This window comes from Haliotis rufescens, unplaced genomic scaffold, assembly GCF_023055435.1.
Source record: "Haliotis rufescens isolate VD_foot unplaced genomic scaffold, xgHalRufe1.0.p SCAF_15, whole genome shotgun sequence".
NCBI classification, from domain to species: domain Eukaryota; kingdom Metazoa; phylum Mollusca; class Gastropoda; order Lepetellida; family Haliotidae; genus Haliotis; species Haliotis rufescens.
Window position 1 is genome coordinate 24,400,595 of NW_025963835.1, and position 18,094 is coordinate 24,418,688.

Consider the following 18,094-nt stretch of genomic DNA (forward strand, 5'->3'; position numbering starts at 1 on the left):
TAGTAGTAGTGGTGGTGTTGGTGTTGGTGTTAGGGATGGTGGTAGTAGTAGTGTTAGTATAAGTGTTAGTGTTGGTGTTAGTGATGGTAGTAGTAGTAGTCGTGTTAGTATAAGAGTTGGTGTTAGTGTTTGTGTCAGTGTTGGTGTTAGTGTTACTGTTGGTGTTAGTGGTGGTGTTAGTGATGGTAGTATTGTCAGTGTTAGTGTTAGTGTTAGTGTTGGTGTTAGTGATGGTAGTAGTAGTAGTCGTGTTAGTATAAGAGTTGGTGTTAGTGTTTGTGTCAGTGTTGGTGTTAGTGTTACTGTTGGTGTTAGTGATGGTGGTAGTAGTAGTGTTAGTATAAGTGTTAGTGTTGGTGTTAGTGATGGTAGTAGTAGTAGTAGTGTTAGTATAAGAGTTGGTGTTAGTGCTTTTGTCAGTGTTGGTGTTAGTGTTACTGTTGGTGTTAGTGTTGGTGTTAGTGATGGTAGTGGTAGTGGTAGTGGTAGTTTAAGAGTTGATGGTAGTGTTTGTGTCAGTGTTGGTGTTAGTGTTACTGTTGGTGTTAGTGTTTGTGTTAGTGATGACAGTAGTAGTGTTAGTAGAAGTGTTGGTGTTGGTGTTAGTGATGGTAGTAGTGGTGTTGGTATAAGTGTCAGCGTTACTGTTGGTGTTAGTGATGTATTAGTAGTAGTGTCAGTAAAAGTGTTTGTGTTAGTGTTAGTGTTAGTGTTAGTGTTGGTGTTAGTGTTAGTGTTAGTGTTGGTGTTAGTGATGGTAGTAGTACTGGTAGTGTTAGTATAAGAGTTGGTGTTAGTGCTTGTGTCAGTGTTGGTGTTAGTGTTACTGTTGGTGTTAGTGTTGGTGTTAGTGATGGTAGTAGTAGTGGTAGTGGTAGTTTAAGAGTTGATGGTAGTGTTTGTGTCAGTGTTGGTGTTAGTGTTACTGTTGGTGTTAGTGTTTGTGTTAGTGATGACAGTAGTAGTGTTAGTAGAAGTGTTGGTGTTGGTGTTGGTGTTAGTGATGGTAGTAGTAGTGTTGGTATAAGTGTCAGCGTTACTGTTGGTGTTAGTGATGTATTAGTAGTAGTGTCAGTAAAAGTGTTTGTGTTAGTGCTGGTGTTAGTGATGGTAGTATTGTCAGTGTTAGTGTTAGTGTTGGTGTTTGTGATGGTGGTAGTAGTAGTGTTAGTATAAGTGTTAGTGTCAGTGTTGGTGTCAGTGTCAGGTTAGTGTTAGTGTTGGTGTCAGTGTCAGGTTAGTGTTAGTGTTGGTGTCAGTGTCAGGTTAGTGTTAGTGTTGGTGTCAGTGTCAGGTTAGTGTTAGTGTTGGTGTCAGTGTCAGGTTAGTGTTAGTGTTAGTGTTAGTGTTAGTGTTAGTGTTAGTGTTAGTGTTGGTATTGGTGTTGGTGTTGGTGTTAGTTATAGTAGTAGTAGTAGTAGTAGTAGTAGTAGAAGTAGTAGTAGTAGTAGTAGTAGTAGTAGTAGTAGTAGTAGTAGTAGTAGTTTCAATGTCAGTGATAGTGATGATTCCTGTGCTCCGATATAATCCTCGGCCACGCCCTGCCTGTACAGACGCATTCAGCTCGTAAAATACCACACATCCCTTTGATGACACATGTAACACAATAATACGAAAGTATTGCCAGCTGGACGCAGCACTGTCCACCGTACACACGGCTACGCTGAGCGGCTCCAAAAGATCCTGGAGGAGCTTGTGTCTCACACACACACACACACACACACACACACACACACACACACACATAAGCAGGAGTGGTGGAGTCAGCTGGATATAACACCGCTTTGAACACTTTGGTCAAACTCAACCTCACGGGATTTTATTTTGGATTTGACCCTAACAAGCCGATCCTGGCTCGGCTGAGGGAAGCAAATCTGCATAGCCAATTGTTGCGCCTTAGGGGACATGGCAACCTGACCCCCCACAGGGAGTAGGTATGATGACGAAGCATCAAGACAAGTATGTCATCGATAAGATATTATAATATCGGCTATATTTACAGGGACGGTGTGGTAGCCAAGCGGGTAAAGCGTTCGCTCGTCACGCCGAAGGCCCGGATTCGATTCCCCACATGGGTGCAATGTGTGAAGCCTATTTCTGCTGTCCCCCGACGATATATTGCTGGGACATTGCTGAAAGCGGCGTAAAACCATACCCACTCACTCACTCACTCACTCTTACATTTACAGAATGGAAACACAATGCAATTAATTGAGCTTTTTATTAAAAGAAAGTAATTGTACATAATGATTATATAAAAAAGGGTAACAAACATATCCTGAACACTATAGATACAACATGATGAACGTGCAGCTGAACATGTGTATTGGTATATCTTTAGAAAGAATATTCTGTGGCGGCGAAAACAGAGAAGTCGGAATTGAGATAGGAGACATTCATTAAATGTTTAAGATGGAATAACCCCATTGTTCACTGTGTAACCTTATTAGTTTTTGAATATGAGTATCATGTTCTCCTGGTATGTCCTTTCTATTTTCAACTAAGAATTAAGTACATGCTGTACCATATAAATACTATCTGAATATTGTGTAGATTAAAACAGAATTTAAAACGTTCTAATGCATTAATGTAAAGAAACATTCTTTTTCCGCTACAGATGCAAAAACATATATTTTTTAATAATAACTTTGAGCCTAAATATTTATTTTTTAAATCACAACGTCAATTTTGTGGCAGACAATTTCTTTTTTTTAATAGTCTGAAGCATAATAACTTTTTTCAAACATCTTTTTGAACAATTTCTTTCGATGAAATACCAGCCCAGCCCCTACCCCCCTTCCCAGCCACCCACACAATATCAGATGGTCTGACCCCAGGGCATGTGGCTTCTTAAGTATGGAAAAACAACAACATTTGAATGGAATCATCCGAAAGATATATATGAAATTTATAAACACAAAGGTTACCTTCCTCCGTATCGCGATGGTCATCGACATTTTTTAAACTTATATTTTCATTATTTAACAATATTTTTACATGGTATTTCTATCTATTTTATTAAAGATTCTATTAGTCGAAATCAAACATCGTGCTTGCAACATTATCAATATTTAACTATTGCCTCATTTCTGTCAATAATATTTCAATTAACGTGCATTCAATTACTATCAATAAAGGTAGTTTTTATTCAAACGTAAATGTATAATACTGCTTACATATATTCACTACATGTCATTGTGTTATTAATATTTTATACACAATCTTCATAATCAAACAATTAGTTTTATCATGTGTATACAATGACTTTCTTATTACATATATTATTATGAGTCGATACACTTCAGATCACAGACCATACACAATATATAAAATATGATATTTGATCACCGTTCAAGCTATTCATTTTGAAGCAGAAGTTTTAGGGAGGTGATGATGGTCTAAATTATCTTTACCCATTTAAATAGTATATATACTAATCTAAGCAACAACGTTGAAACAAAGGAATGGAGTTACATGAAACTATAAGGATACAATTAAGATACATGTCCAAGTCATGAAGGATATCAATGCATAATTAAGAAATCATTGGTAGTTAATAGAACCTGTTTGAGATTTTCACAGTCTTGCTCGATGTCATCCAAGATGTCCTCAATGTGAAGCGTGTTTAGGACTCGTTCTGAACATACCTGGTAGATGTCCTCCCCAAATTGTCCCCAATGTGGTCCCAAGCATACCTGTCTAAGCCGAGCTCTTCACAGACTTGGTGGATGTCTTCCCCAAACTGTCCCCAATGTGGTCCCAAGCATACCTGTCTATGCCGAGATCTTCACAGACTTGGTGGATGTCTTCCCCAAACTGTCCCCAATGTGGTCCCAAGCATGCCTGTCTAAGCCGAGATCTTCACAGACTTGGTGGATGTCTTCCCCAAACTGTCCCCAATGTGGTCCCAAGCATACCTGTCTATGCCGAGATCTTCACAGACTTGGTGGATGCCTTCCCCAAACTGTCCCCAATGTGGTCCCAAGCATGCCTGTCTAAGCCGAGCTCTTCACAGACTTGGTGGATGTCTTCCCCAAACTGTCCCCAATGTGGTCCCAAGCATGCCTGTCTAAGCCGATATCTTCACAGACTTGGTGGATGTCTTCCCAAAACTGTCCCCAATGTGGTCCCAAGCATGCCTGTCTAAGCCGAGATCTTCACAGACTTGGTGGATGTCTTACCCAGGATGTCCTCAAGGTGAATCTCAAGGGTGTCCCCAGCTCGAGCTCCATGTATTGGGTGACTTCTCCTCTCCGTGTCAGTCCCCGATGCAATCTGTGTGCCGTTCCGGACAATGCTGTAGTGAAACTGCGGCGTGGACGACGCTAGGACCTGCCACTCCACGACATCTGGCTTTGCCTTGGTGATGCTGAAGCTGATCGGAGGATCAGGAGGGGAAGCATGATGACTTGGTAGTTCTAAATTGGCGTGAAGACCGATTCCTGGCGACGTATGGACGTGACCTCCGCTAGCCATGTACAAATAGTCCTTCTCCACCCCAGCGTCATAGTTGTTGGCGTGGTTGTGAGTGGATGATTCAACGACGACACTGAAACTCGTCTTTGTGAAGGGGAACCAGCTGCCGTCGACTTTCCTCTTGAAACCCTGACGGTAGTGACCTTTGCGCGCGTTCTGTCCAGTCCCCACCCAGTCTTCTAGGAAAAGGCTCGTGTCAGAATTGAACCTGACCTGCTTCACAGGGAAATCCATGGTGATCATGTGTGACCAGTGGTGATCGGTCTGGTCATGGATCCAGAAGCCAAAGAAGGTATGGCCATTGACGTCCCACACTCTGGACACCAGGGTATACCACTGATCCGGCTTCCAACCAATGGAGAAGTTAAGGGATCGGAGTCCAGTTCCCTCTCCACCAAAATTGGCCACCTCGGTCCACAGTCCCTTGTAGGCTGCTTTGATAGGAATGGACTTGGTTTGTTTTGGGTCCCAAATTGAGTAGATGAACGCTTTTCCCTTCGGGTGATCCTGAAGACCACAATAGCCTCCACCTTCCATCCCGCCATTCCAGCTCATGGTGCAGTAGTAAGTATCAAGTACAAAACCATCTTTAGGAACAAGAATCTCGTTGCGAATGATGTCTCCAGGGAACGCATCTTTGAAATGCATCCAGACTGAAGGGGCTCGAGCCATACTGAAACTGCAGAAACACAATCTCATTGTATATATGATAAATGCGATGGTCAGTGATGTGTTGGTTGTGTGAGTAAGGTCGTTAATATTACAGCAGTGCCGGGGGGGGGGGGGGGGGGGGGGGGGGTATGCAAAGCGGGGGACACAACAGTATGTTCACAAACTGTACCTGTGTTAAGTTTCAATATAGTTTATTAAATGTTAAATGGATATGCTACGAAATATCACTTGAAATACTCTCTTCTTATGTACATGGGGCGGTCGGTTAGCTTAGTGGTTAAAGCGTTCGTTCGTCACGCCGAAGACCCGGGGTCGATTCCCGACATGGGTACAATGTGTGAAGTCCATTTCCGGTGTCTCACGGAGTGATATTGGCGGAACATTGCTAAAAGCGGCGTAAAATACTCACTCACTCACTCTTATGTACATACGATGTTCATATAGACAGACAGACAGACAATCAGGCACAGAGAGAGACAGACAGACAGAAAGGCAGAGGCAGGCAAAGAAACAGAGATCGAGACAGAGAGACACAGAGAGAGTACATAAAGAGGGGTGTGAGCGAGAGAAAAAGAGATGAAGAGACAGAAAGACAGAGTACAAACAGATTGCGTGAGAGAGAGAGGGTTAGTGAGAGAGAGAGACAGACAGAAAGAAACAGTACAGACAAAGGGAGAGAGTGAGAAAGAGGGAGAGGGAGAGAGACAGGTAGAGAGACAGACTGAGAACAGACAGGCGAGAGAGAGAAAGAGAGGTAGAGAGACAGACAGACAACAGATAGGCAAGAGAAAGAGAGGTAGAGAGACAGACAGACAACAGACAGGCGAGAGAAAGAGAGGTAGAGAGACAGACAGACAGACAGGCAAGAAAAAGAGAGGTAGAGAGACAGACAGATAGACAACAGATAGCCAAGAGAAAGAGAGGTAGAGAGACAGACAGACAGACAACAGACAGCCAAGAGAAAGAGAGGTAGAGAGACAGACAGATAGACAACAGACAGGCAAGAGAAAGAGAGGTAGAGAGACAGGCAGACAACAGACAGGCGAGAGAAAGAGAGATAGAGAGAGAGACAGACAGACAACAGAGAGGCGAGATAGGGAAAGAGAGGTAGAGAGACAGACAACAGATAGGCGAGATGGGAAAAGAGAGGTAGAAAGACAGACAGGTGAGAGAAAGAGAGAGAAAGAGAGAGAAAGAGAGAGAGTGAGAGGGAGACAGACAGTACAGAGGAGACACAGAGAGAGAGAGAGAGAGAGAGAGAGAGAGAGAGAGAGAGAGAGAGACAGAGATCTTACAATGTATACAATGTATCAATACATCACACATCCAAGAGCTACTCCTGCTAACATATATATTACCTTGTCCGCTGTATACGCTGATGCTGTGGTTGGTTGTACCGTGAGATACGAGCTGGATGATACGCTATTGAAATCCTACATTTATAGGCCCTGAAATTGCTTGATCAGGCCGATATGACAGAATCAAATTAAATATCGGCCAATCGCCTCTCCCATACATTAATCCACTGGTCAGCGACTAATTTGTTTACACTATCACAGGCAATATGATATGACGTGGACACACAGGCTTCGAATGTAGAGACTTGTCCTAAATTCAACATCATGAGTCAATTAACCTACTTTTGAACACGTTTGTTCCACACTTTCGTCTTTATTGGTCGATGCGAAGTCAACTTATCTGATTCCAGTGTAAATGGAAAAGAATTTAGATAGCATACACAATGTCATTTAGAAAGTGATCAAATGTAATAAATATTATATTTCGGCAACACTTTATAAGTAAAATACAGATTCTAGTACTTTTGGGGGGTTGAGACCCATCCGAGATTCGAAACCACACTCCCAGAGTGAGGCTAGCAGAAACTAGCATCTGTACTATACTAAGAAAGTGTTACCCAAAACATTATAGTATTTTGACAGACACAAAAAATGTTTAACAGTGGGTTTGACTTTAGCCCCAAAATATGGCTTCCTGTCGTCTATTTGGTTTTTAAAAGCTTCGCATCACAAGATAATTTTCACTTTAAAAAGCCTCTGACTATTGGGGACAATGCAGTTTAAAAATGTATAGTCTGTGTGCTTATTTTTAATTTTTTGTGTGTGATACATTCTGTACAGGCAAAAAACTGACCTTTATGTGATCTAGATTTAGAGGATGAATATCATTTTTTACTTGTATGTGCTACTTTTGGCAAGTAGAATTAAATATTTACCATCACTAATGTGAATATGCCTACATTTAAAATGATTGTTGCCAAGAACGTCCATGAACCTTTACCACCACCAGTGTGAATATGCCTATATTTAAAATGATTGTTGCCAAGAACGTCCATGAACCTTTACCACCACTAATGTGAATATGCCTATATTTAAAATGATTGTTGCCACGAACGTCCATGAACCTTTACCACCACTAATGTGAATATGCCTATATTTAAAATGATTGTTGCCACGAACGTCCATGAACCTTTACCACCACTAATGTGAATATGCCTATATTTAAAATGATTTTTGCCACGAACGTCCATGAACCTTTACCACCACTAATGTGAATATGCCTATATTTAAAATGATTGTTGCCAAGAACGTCCATGAACCTTTACCACCACTAATGTGAAGATGCCTATATTTAAAATGATTGTTGCCACGAACGTCCATGAACCTTTACCACCACTAATGTGAATATGCCTATATTTAAAATGATTGTTGCCACGAACGTCCATGAACCTTTACCACCACTAATGTGAATATGCCTATATTTAAAATGATTGTTGCCACGAACGTCCATGAACCTTTACCACCACTAATGTGAATATGCCTATATTTAAAATGATTTTTGCCACGAACGTCCATGAACCTTTACCACCACTAGTGTGAATATGCCTATATTTAAAATGATTGATGCCAAGAACGTCCAGGAACCTTTACCACCACTAGTGTGAATATGCCTATATTTAAAATGATTGTTGCCACGAACGTCCATGAAAAAATCAAATCATAATACATGTTTATGTATCATGCTTATGAAAGAACAAAGTGTTTTATAAACAATACCCCTTCCATACTTGTTTTTATATGTGGGCCTATGACCTTCAATGATTAATAATTGATCAATAACAGGGCTTTAGACGACTTGCCACCTGTACCCCACAAGGATTATACAAACCCTCGACACGGGTTCAAATAAGCTAAATTACAAACGCTGCCGGGGATCGAACCCCAGACCTTCCGCTCTCCGGGCGGACGCTCTACCACTAGACCACTGAGGCGGTCCCTTTAGATGTTAAGCTTTTCAAAACATAGATATAAGAATTGAAATATGTGCACGTAAAGAAACTGTTTAACTTTCAACGATTCAGCAGCCCAATATGTTCAGTACCTGAGACTGAAAACCATGTACCAAACTGCCGGACAAAAGTAAGTGTACATGTGAGAAACAACGGTTTCAAAACGCTACAAGTGTAAAGCCCATTTATGGTGTCCCCCGCCGTGATATTGCTGGAATATTGATAAAAGCGGCGTGGAACCATACTCACTCACTCACTCAAAACGCTACAAGGCTGAAAAGAGTCGCTGAAACACTGCAAACGTAAGGTCAAAAAACACTATGACACCTGTATCAAATACATCACTATCGAATGACCATGTCTTCTGTGTCATTTTTGGCCTGGTATTTTTATGGGTGTAAAGTTTTGTTTGCCCGGTAGTGTATTTGGTTTCCCACCCTATGATCCATACATTTAAATACATTACTGAGAAAATAGGAAGTAATGTTAGCAATATCAAAATGTGTGTATTCAATACTCCACTCAAGAGAAAATGTATAACATTATATGATATTTAGTTCAAAACTACATGTATAAATATTTCCCTGTACATGCATTATAGGTCATAATGGTCTTGAAAGCAAAATAAAAGTTGACTTCACTTTACTTAATACGCCACATACAAGGGGGTTCAATAAGCATCCTGGAAGCATCCTCCACGTAGGGCAGGTTTCATTTGCCGGAACAAGAATAGTCACTTGGGGCTTAGTCTTGGCTGTACAGTTAAATCACCCACCCTACAGCCCAGACTTAGCCCCCAGTGACTATTTCCTGTTCCGGCAAATGTTATCTGCCCTACGTGGAAGACGCTTCCAGGATGACGAGGGCATAAAGGCTGCCACAGAGGCGTGGATAGAGGGCCAATCTGCGGATTTCTACAAAAGTGGTATCAAAAGCTTGAAGGACAAATGGAATAAGTGTATTGAGGTGAATGGAGATTATATTGAAAAATAAAAATGCAAAAGATATTCTGCGACTTGGTCTTATATTGAAGTTGCAAAACTTATTGAACGTCCCTCGTATATCTATTTCCATCAGTTACTAAATCACGGAGCATGTTGGTCATATCTGACGTCGCTACATCCCCTGTCAGGCGTCCCGTGTGTTCAGGTACATGCTATTTTAGCCGCTGATGAGTTTAGCCTTGACACAGTCCCCGCATCCCGCGTGTCTACCTTGCTATAGTTATTGCTGACACTCAATCTGGTGGCATCTGTACTATACACTACATCATTTTCATTAGGCCATGTACTTTTAGCATTATCAAGGACTGTGTTAAGCAGTTTTAGAATTTCAGTGATATTTAGATATAGGGTCCAGACGTTATTCGAATACTGGAGTGAGTGTGTGAGTGAGTTGGGTTGAACGCCACTTTTAACAGTATTCCAGTTATATCACGGCGTGTCAGCTTAATTTCGGAGGAAAGCCCGAAATGATGCAGGTCTCAGACGTTTACACATTCCGTGAAACCCATGAGCACGGGTATGGTGCTGACAAACCTAGAAACATAATCGGGGCGAACCGGGATTCGAACCCACAACCATAGGTTTCTGGCGTGCCCAAGGGACGCAACTCTGCACAGCGATTCGCGGCGCTTCAGACCACTTGGCCGTGCCCAAGCTCCTCACAGCGATAGTCCGTTGGCGGAGCTCTCTAAACTATCGCTGCCACCAGTCAAAACTCCCCACTGTGATAGGTGGCCCCAACCATGCTTGGAGTTGAACTCGCAACCGAATGACCGTTATGTTTACAAACAAGTGACGACTGTCGTCACGCCGAATACACTTACCGCTGATAAATTACTTTCTTTGTTTGTCAGTTTGAATTTCTATTTCAATAAAAGTATCATCTTTAATTGATATCGTAAGAATGTAAGGGAGAAGCTGGTTGATTTTCCGTTAATCTGCAATCTCGAACCAATCTGATTATTAAAACAACAAAGTAAATTCATCCGGAAAATATGGTCAGTCATAAACTTTTTCAAAATGAAATATGATGGCATTCCCAAAGACATAAATAAAAGTTATAAACGATACTACATATGGGGTTAGAGGGCAAATTTCAAGATTCTTGTAATGGCCGCGCCCACACTGGTGGCAGCGATGTTACCGAGAGTGTAACGAAGGTGTCACGCGCTGGGAAGGAGCTTGGGCCGTGCCCGACCAGGCGAGATAATCAAAATGTTCCCCTCTCCAATACTCGTGCACAAATAAGCGTGGCGTACTATCGTCGGGTACTTGAGTCAAGGTCGGGAACTGGCGCACGGGGCCATTTATTCTCACCGCCAGCGTCCAATGTAACGTATCTGTGGCCTAGTGGATAGAGGGTCCGGACGGAGAAGGTCGGTGGTTCGATTTCTTGGCCGCGTCATATCAAAAGACGTTTAGAGATGGTACGTATTGTTACCTTGCCTGGCGCCCGGCATTAAGAGGACAAAACCAGGACTGGCGTGACAGTAAACTTTGTAAACCACGTTGAATCCCACGCACTGCACCTCAACACAAAACCCAGAAAATACCCAGAGTGTTGACCTCCACAGAAAACATGCCCAGTGTTGAGTACAGGCTGCTCACCGCCCTACCACAGCTCATCTTGAGGTGAGGTGAGGTGAGGTGAGGTGAGGTGAGGTGAGGTGAGGTGAGGCGAAATGGGGTTTAACGTCGCGTCCAAGATTATTGCACTTATATAGCGACGTGCATGCACAGGTGTGTGTGTGTGTGTGTGTGTGTGGCTGCTTGTACTGGCCCGGACTGATGCCGATCTATAGTGCTAGCTCACTGAGATATCCTGCCACAGTTTAACATGAATACCCCACTCAGACACAGTATACTGACTCTGAGCCGAGCGCCAGACAGGGTAACAACAAGTACCATCTTTTAACGTCTTTTGGTATGACTCGGCCGGGGATCGAACCGCGGACCTTCCGCTCTCCGGGCAGACGCTCTACCACTAGACCACGGAGGCGGTCCAGTTTCACCTTGATTGGCAATAGGACGAATACGTACTGGAAGCGGGATCACGAGTGTCACTCGTTAACGTGACGATCACATTGAACTATACAACATGGCGGCAGTCATGGCCATGACATATATGGAGTCATAATCATGATAAACATTCTCCATATCAAATTATACACATGTACCTAATTTACATTTACCATAAATACAGCTTTTCTCAAAGGTATGCGGTATACAGTCAAAGCATGTTATATCATTACACCGTTGTTTCTCGAGGAAATATTTAAGGAACGGAAAAAGCCGAGATGATCTGAATGGGTCGAATACTTAAACTCTTATGCCTATGGGCAAGGGTGGGGTTCAAGCAGAATGATTTATAGCAAGCAAGAATACATTATTGTTCGTAGGACACCTTTAACGAAAACAAGTTATTTGCGGTGATTTTATGGTGAGGCACATATTACTATGGTAGATGTAGAAATAGGCTTGGGTTTTATTGAGGCCTATTTGCGTCCATCACGTCAGGTACTGCTAATATTCTCTTTACCGAGGTAATAAAGACTATAATGACATGGAAAACGTTGGAAAAAATGAAATATTGGCATAAAATTGTTACAATTTCCATTAATGCATTAAAATAACTAACAATAAGACAGTACCTATTAATAAGAGAACACCGCAGAACAGACATTTATATTGATGAACATAGATCCATGATTGCGGTACCCCTTTGTGAAAGAAATCTCCCTATGGAGGCTGCGGGCAAATTATGAAGTCTTGAAGTCATTAGCTAATGTTTTGTTGAATATATATTTGGACGATGTGTATCAACCAGGTGAGAAAAGAAATGTCTCAATGAAGGAATTTGTTGACATACATGGCATCTCACAAAAGAAACAAACCGTCACCTTCTGTTCTGGAAATGGTTCTAAAAATGAAATTCACTTTCTGAAAATAAAAATTTACAAATAATAGGTAAGTGATTGTCGAACCCGACAATAATACTTTTAGAAATGTCTTTCTCTTCGATGTCATCGTATTCCAATTGCGTAGATCGATGCTCATAATGTCCATCACTGGATTGTCTGGTCCATACTCGATTTTTCTACAGACCGACGTCTTATAGCTGGAATAATGCTGAGTGCGGCGTTAAACAACAAACAATCAGATTCTCCCACCCACCCACCCCTCTCTCTCTCTCTCTCCCTCTCTCTTTCTCTCCCCTCCCCCTCTTTCTCCCCTCCCTCCCCCTCTCTCTCTCTCTCTCTCTCTCTCTCGCTCTCTCTCTTCATTTGGGAACCTTCATAGAGCGAGTGCCAAACTGTATGAAAGTCGGAGCCAGTGAGATTATTGTATGCTTGTATAGAATCGATATTAAATAAATACATTACATGACCCAGCTACTTATCTAATGATGATATGGTAGTAGAATATGTAATATTTGGCTTATATATCACAATATTACTGCTTCCATATTTTCATCATTTTTTTGCAACTAAAAGATTTAAGATGTTCATGACATGTCGATAACACTGCAGGCCATGTGTTCTGCATGTTACGATGACAGCTGATCCCCATGTATATTTCATAGCTATTATCATCCAAGTAAGTCGTGTTATTTATCTCATATAACATAACACACATCACGTGGATCTACCATGACGTGGCAATATTTATTTTCAGCGTATATAATACGTATAAAAGGGTGAATATGTATATATACACAGTAGCATTCATTCAAACTTAGTTGGACCGAGCGAGTAAATATAAAAGTCAACGCCAGAGAATAACCAGTCTCGATTGTCCGCCAAAACAGATTCCATTGAGTGTGCAGGGCAAAACAGAGGTGACGATTATATGAATGAATCACTGAAATGTAAGTACATATATTGGTTCATATAGTGTCAAATGATATGTTCACAACGTATTGTACGCTGTTGAAGAGCGTGAGTGAGTGAGTATGGGGTTACGCCACTTTAAGAAATATTCCAACAATATCAGTGAGTGAGTGAGTTTGGTTTTACGCCGCTTTTAGCAATATTCCAACAATATCACGGCGGGGACACCAGAAATGAGCTTCACACATTGTACCCCTGGTTGGAATCGAATACTGTCTCCATTTAATATAAGAAGTTTTGAATTTAAACTACTGAATACATCAAAGAGATGTTTGTTTGGTTGTTTGTTGTGTAACACCGCACTCAGCAATATTCCAGATATATGACGGCGGTCTGTAAATAATCGAGTCTGGACCAGACAATCCAGTGATTGACATCATAAGCATCGATCTATGCAATTGGGATACGATGACATGCATCAACCAAATCAGCAGGCCTGACCACCGGATCCCGTTAGTCACCTCTTACGACAAGCATAGCCGCCTTTTATGGCAAGCATGGGTTGCTGGAGACCTATTGTGGAGTCGATATTCTGGGTGTCCACGTGGGATCTGAATATGTGTGATGGGTTGCTTGGAGATGATGTCATTCAAACAGCATCCCATATTGCCATGGAGCATGTTCAGCTTCATTTAAAATTAATAAAAATACAGTTCACGAACACCAGTTGCTGTACTCCAGTTATTAAACGACATGAAATAGACCCTGATTCCTCTCAAAGCTGAGTGATATATTAACATGTTCTTGGTCGTGTAAAAACTAGACTTTGATACAAGCTAGTAGACATGCTTGCCTCGGGAACATGTACCGGGTTAGACTAGGTCTTCAGCAACCCATGCGTAAGAAGCGACCAACGGGATCGGGTGGTCAGGCTTGCTGACATAATTGATGCATGTCGTCCATTGCGTGGATCGATGCTCATGATATCAATCACGGATTGTCTGGTAAACGCCCGATTATTTACTAACCGCCGTCATAGAGCTGAAATATGCCTGGTGCGGCGTTTAACAATAAACAAACAAACGACTCATTATCTGATATTTTTTAAATTTCATTACAGCTTTTGCAAACATTTCAACATGGCAAGAGCGCCTTCCGTCTGGTTTCATTACGAGGACTATTTCCCTGGGGACATTATCCATCAGAGCATCTTAGTCCCCAAAGACGGCGTCACATTGGACACCTACTACTGCTGCATGCAGTGGAACACCGGTGGCGAGGGGGGCGGGTACTGTGGGATACAGGACCATCCAAGAGGGAAGGCCTTCATCTATTCAGTCTGGGATCCAATCAAATCAAACATTCCCATTAAACCAGCTTTCACCGGAATGTGGACGGAGACAGCGAACTTCGGAAGCGAAGGCACCGGATTCAAAAGCATGAACTTTGCTATTGGTTGGCAGCCGGACCGATGGTATACCCTTGTAAGTCGGATGTGGAACTACGGTAGCCATACTTATTTTGGCTTCTGGGTCCACGACGAGACGGACAAACAGTGGACTCATGTCATCACCATGGACTTTCCTGTGAAGTCCGTGCTGTTTAACACCAATACGGGAAGCTTTGTGGAAGACTGGGCAGGAACAGGGGACAACCAGCGCAAAGCTCTCTACCGTAACGGGTTCAAGAGAAGATCAGACGGCACATGGTTCGCCTTTGACTCGGGAAAGTTTGACGTCGTCAGAGGGACAGGCACCCTGAACCACAACAACAACTTTGACGGTGGTAGCAACCAGGACCATTACTATTTGGTAAGTGGAGGCACCATACAACCCTCTCCAGGGTTGGGCACCACCTCCAAGACGTTCGATGTCACAACCCAAAAGGAGCCGACGGAAAACCCTATTGACTTCACAATAACCTTGGCAACACCGAAACTGGTAACGTGGACAGTACCTGCGTCTTCAACGCCACAGTTCAAATACACCATCTTTGTCGGTGATCATCTCGTGACCATGGACATCGCGACACAGGTCAGGTCTCACGTGGTGTCCGGGGCGCTCGTGGGGAACATGGTCAAGGTCACCATCGAGGACATACTGGGTAGAGTCACGACCAAGACGGCCACAGTCACAGACGACCAGTAAATGGTCGCAATATGTTACTGCAGTTTCTAATCCTAAAGATTATAATCCTAAAACTGTATAGTGTATTTCATATAGCTATGAACATTTAATCAGGGATCCGATTTAGCATTTTGCATTTCTCCTAATCAAAGTCTAGTAAAGACAGTACGTTATTGGGAATTTCTTCAGTTAAAGTCTAGTTTGGACAGTACGTTATTGGGAATTTCTGCAAATCAAAGTCTAGTTTAGACAGTACGTCGTTGGGAATTTCTCTTAATCAAAGTCTAGTTTGTACAGTGCGTTATTGGAATTTCTCCTAATCAAAGTCTATTTAGGACAGTGCGTTATTGGGAATTTCTCGAAATCAAGGTCTAGTTAGGACAGTACGTTATTGGGCATTTCTTCAATCAAAGTCTAGTTTGGACGGTACGTTATTGGGAATTTCTTCAATCAAAGACTAGTTTGGACAGTTCGTTATTGGGAATTTGTCCAAATCAAAGTCTAGTTAGGGCAGTACGTTATTGGGAATTTCTCCTCATCAAAGTCTAGTTAGGACAGAACGTTATTGGGAATTTCTTCAATCAAAGTCTAGTTTGGACAGTTCGTTATTGGGAATTTCTTCAGTTAAAGTCTAGTTTGGACAGTACGTTATTGGGAATTTCTGCAAATCAAAGTCTAGTTTAGACAGTACGTCGTTGGGAATTTCTCCTAATCAAAGTCTAGTTTGTACAGTGCGTTATTGGAATTTCTCCTAATCAAAGTCTATTTAGGACAGTGCGTTATTCGGAATTTCTCCAAATCAAAGTCTAGTTAGGACAGTACGTTATTGGGCATTTCTTCAATCAAAGTCTAGTTTGGACGGTACGTTATTGGGAATTTCTTCAATCAAAGTCTAGTTTGGACAGTTCGTTATTGGGAATTTGTCCAAATCAAAGTCTAGTTTGGACGGTACGTTATTGGGAATTTCTCCTAATCAAAGTCTAGTTAGGACAGAACGTTATTGGGAATTTCTTCAATCAAAGTCTAGTTTGGACAGTTCGTTATTGGGAATTTCTCCAAATCAAAGTCTAGTTAGGACAGAACGTTATTGGGAATTTCTACAATCAAAGTCTAGTTTGGACACTACGTTATTGGGAATTTCTCCAAATCAAAGTCTAGTTTAGACAGTACGTTGTTGGGAGTTTCTCCTAATCAAAGTCTAGTTAGGACAGTACGTTATTGGGAATTTCTTCAATCAAAGTCTAGTTAGGACAGTACTTTATTGGGAATTTCTCCTAATCAAAGTCTAGTTTGTACAGTACGTCATTGGGATTTCCTACTCATCAAAGCATAGTAGTTATGTTTCAGTGGCTCGGATCAACAAAGGAATTTAATCAAAGGAAACGATCTTTTTAGATGACAAAATGTATCAATTTTAAAATGTTTAGCTTTGTGTTTAGGCATGTGATAAACTCGATCACATCAAGCTGTATTGAATTCGCCACCAGCACAGTATACAGTCCTGCAGTCCTGCATTGACACGTAGCTTATGACAAGTATGTCCTTTTCATACTGATATCATAAATAATGATATCCATTTTGTCATAGCATTCAAGTTGCGTTACCTTGATGCATGCATAATAACGAAATAATAGAAATGGATGACTGCACACCCATATTTGATGGTGGCCGGACATGAAACAAAGAAGACATTGTTGCTATTCGGTGGTGATGTATTTGATACTAGTATCATAACTATTTTCAACGATAGACTTGCAGTTTTTCGGCGACTGGTTTCAGCATAGTAACGTTTTCATAACGTTTGTAGCTTTTTGGTCAGTTTCCAAGTGTGTACTATCTTTTGCCTGACAGTTTCCATGTATGCATTCACTTTATATGTATGGCTCTGAAATGTCATGAAGCTTGCAATAAAGGCCTACCAACTGATATGTTTCTGTCAAAATAATACCTTACTATATGAGGTGATACTTATGTACGCTACCTGTACAACGTTAACATATCGTCATATCGTTACCACGTTACCAAACCCCACGTAAACCGCAATATATCTAACGGTAGAGTATCTCATTAACATGAGTGAGTGAGTGAGTGAGTTGGGTTTTACGCCGCTTTTAACAGTATTCCAGTTATATCACGGCGTGTCAGCTTAATGTGGGAGGAAAGCCCGAAGTGATGCAGGTCTCAGACGTTTACCACTTCGGTGAAACCCACGTGCACGGGTATGGTGCTGACAAACCTAGAAACATAATTGGGGCGAACCGGGATTCGAACCCACAATCATAGGTTTCCGGCGTGCCCAAGGGACACAACTCTGCACAGCGAATCACGGCGCCTTAGACGACTGGGCCACCCGTGCCCCCCTCATTAACAGGCTACTGTCCCGTCTGTTTATGGTGGCCTTGGTGCTCGTCACGCCGAATGCTCAGTTTCGATTCCCCTCATAGGTACAGTGTATGAAGCCTAGTCTGTTGTTCTCCTGCAGAGGTGTGGATGGAATATTCATAAAAGCTGTCACATCCAGATCCCGCGGAGACTGGATTAGTATGGGGTTCCCTACCACTTTGTTTGTTGTTGGACGCCGCGCTCAGCAATTTTCCAGCTACATGACGGCGGTCTGTAAATAATCGAGTCTGGATCAGACAATTCAGTGATTGACATCTACGCATCTGGGATACGATA

The 18,094-nt window shown here is 42.0% G+C and overlaps 2 protein-coding genes across 2 annotated transcripts; one reads left to right on the top strand and one right to left on the bottom strand.

The window, feature by feature from the left end:
* Nucleotides 1-2,206: 2,206 nt before the first annotated feature.
* Nucleotides 2,207-6,604, bottom strand: LOC124150990. The gene is made up of 3 exons (XM_048396352.1): nt 6,507-6,604; nt 4,182-5,155; nt 2,207-4,107 (listed from the first exon to the last, which is right to left on the bottom strand). Exons 2-3 carry the CDS (start codon nt 5,146-5,148, stop codon nt 4,070-4,072), a joined length of 1,005 nt encoding a protein of 334 aa, XP_048252309.1. The 5' UTR covers nt 5,149-5,155; nt 6,507-6,604; the 3' UTR covers nt 2,207-4,069.
* Nucleotides 6,605-13,195: 6,591 nt separating this feature from the next.
* On the top strand, nt 13,196-17,341 carry LOC124150971. Its single transcript, XM_046523183.2, has 2 exons — nt 13,196-13,327; nt 14,410-17,341. The coding sequence occupies exon 2, from the start codon at nt 14,429-14,431 to the stop codon at nt 15,434-15,436; it is 1,008 nt and encodes a 335-aa protein (XP_046379139.2). The 5' UTR covers nt 13,196-13,327; nt 14,410-14,428; the 3' UTR covers nt 15,437-17,341.
* The last annotated feature ends 753 nt before the right edge of the window (nt 17,342-18,094 follow it).

Bases quoted from the DNA above. Each gene is read 5' to 3' on its own strand.
- LOC124150971 (XM_046523183.2), top strand. From the start codon at position 14,429: ATGGCAAGAGCGCCTTCCGTCTGGTTTCATTACGAGGACTATTTCCCT.
- LOC124150990 (XM_048396352.1), bottom strand. From the start codon at position 5,148: ATGGCTCGAGCCCCTTCAGTCTGGATGCATTTCAAAGATGCGTTCCCT. The intron at 4,108-4,181 runs GTAAGACATCCA...GGGACAGTTTTG, and splicing joins TCACCTTGAGGACATCCTGG to GGAAGACATCCACCAAGTCT.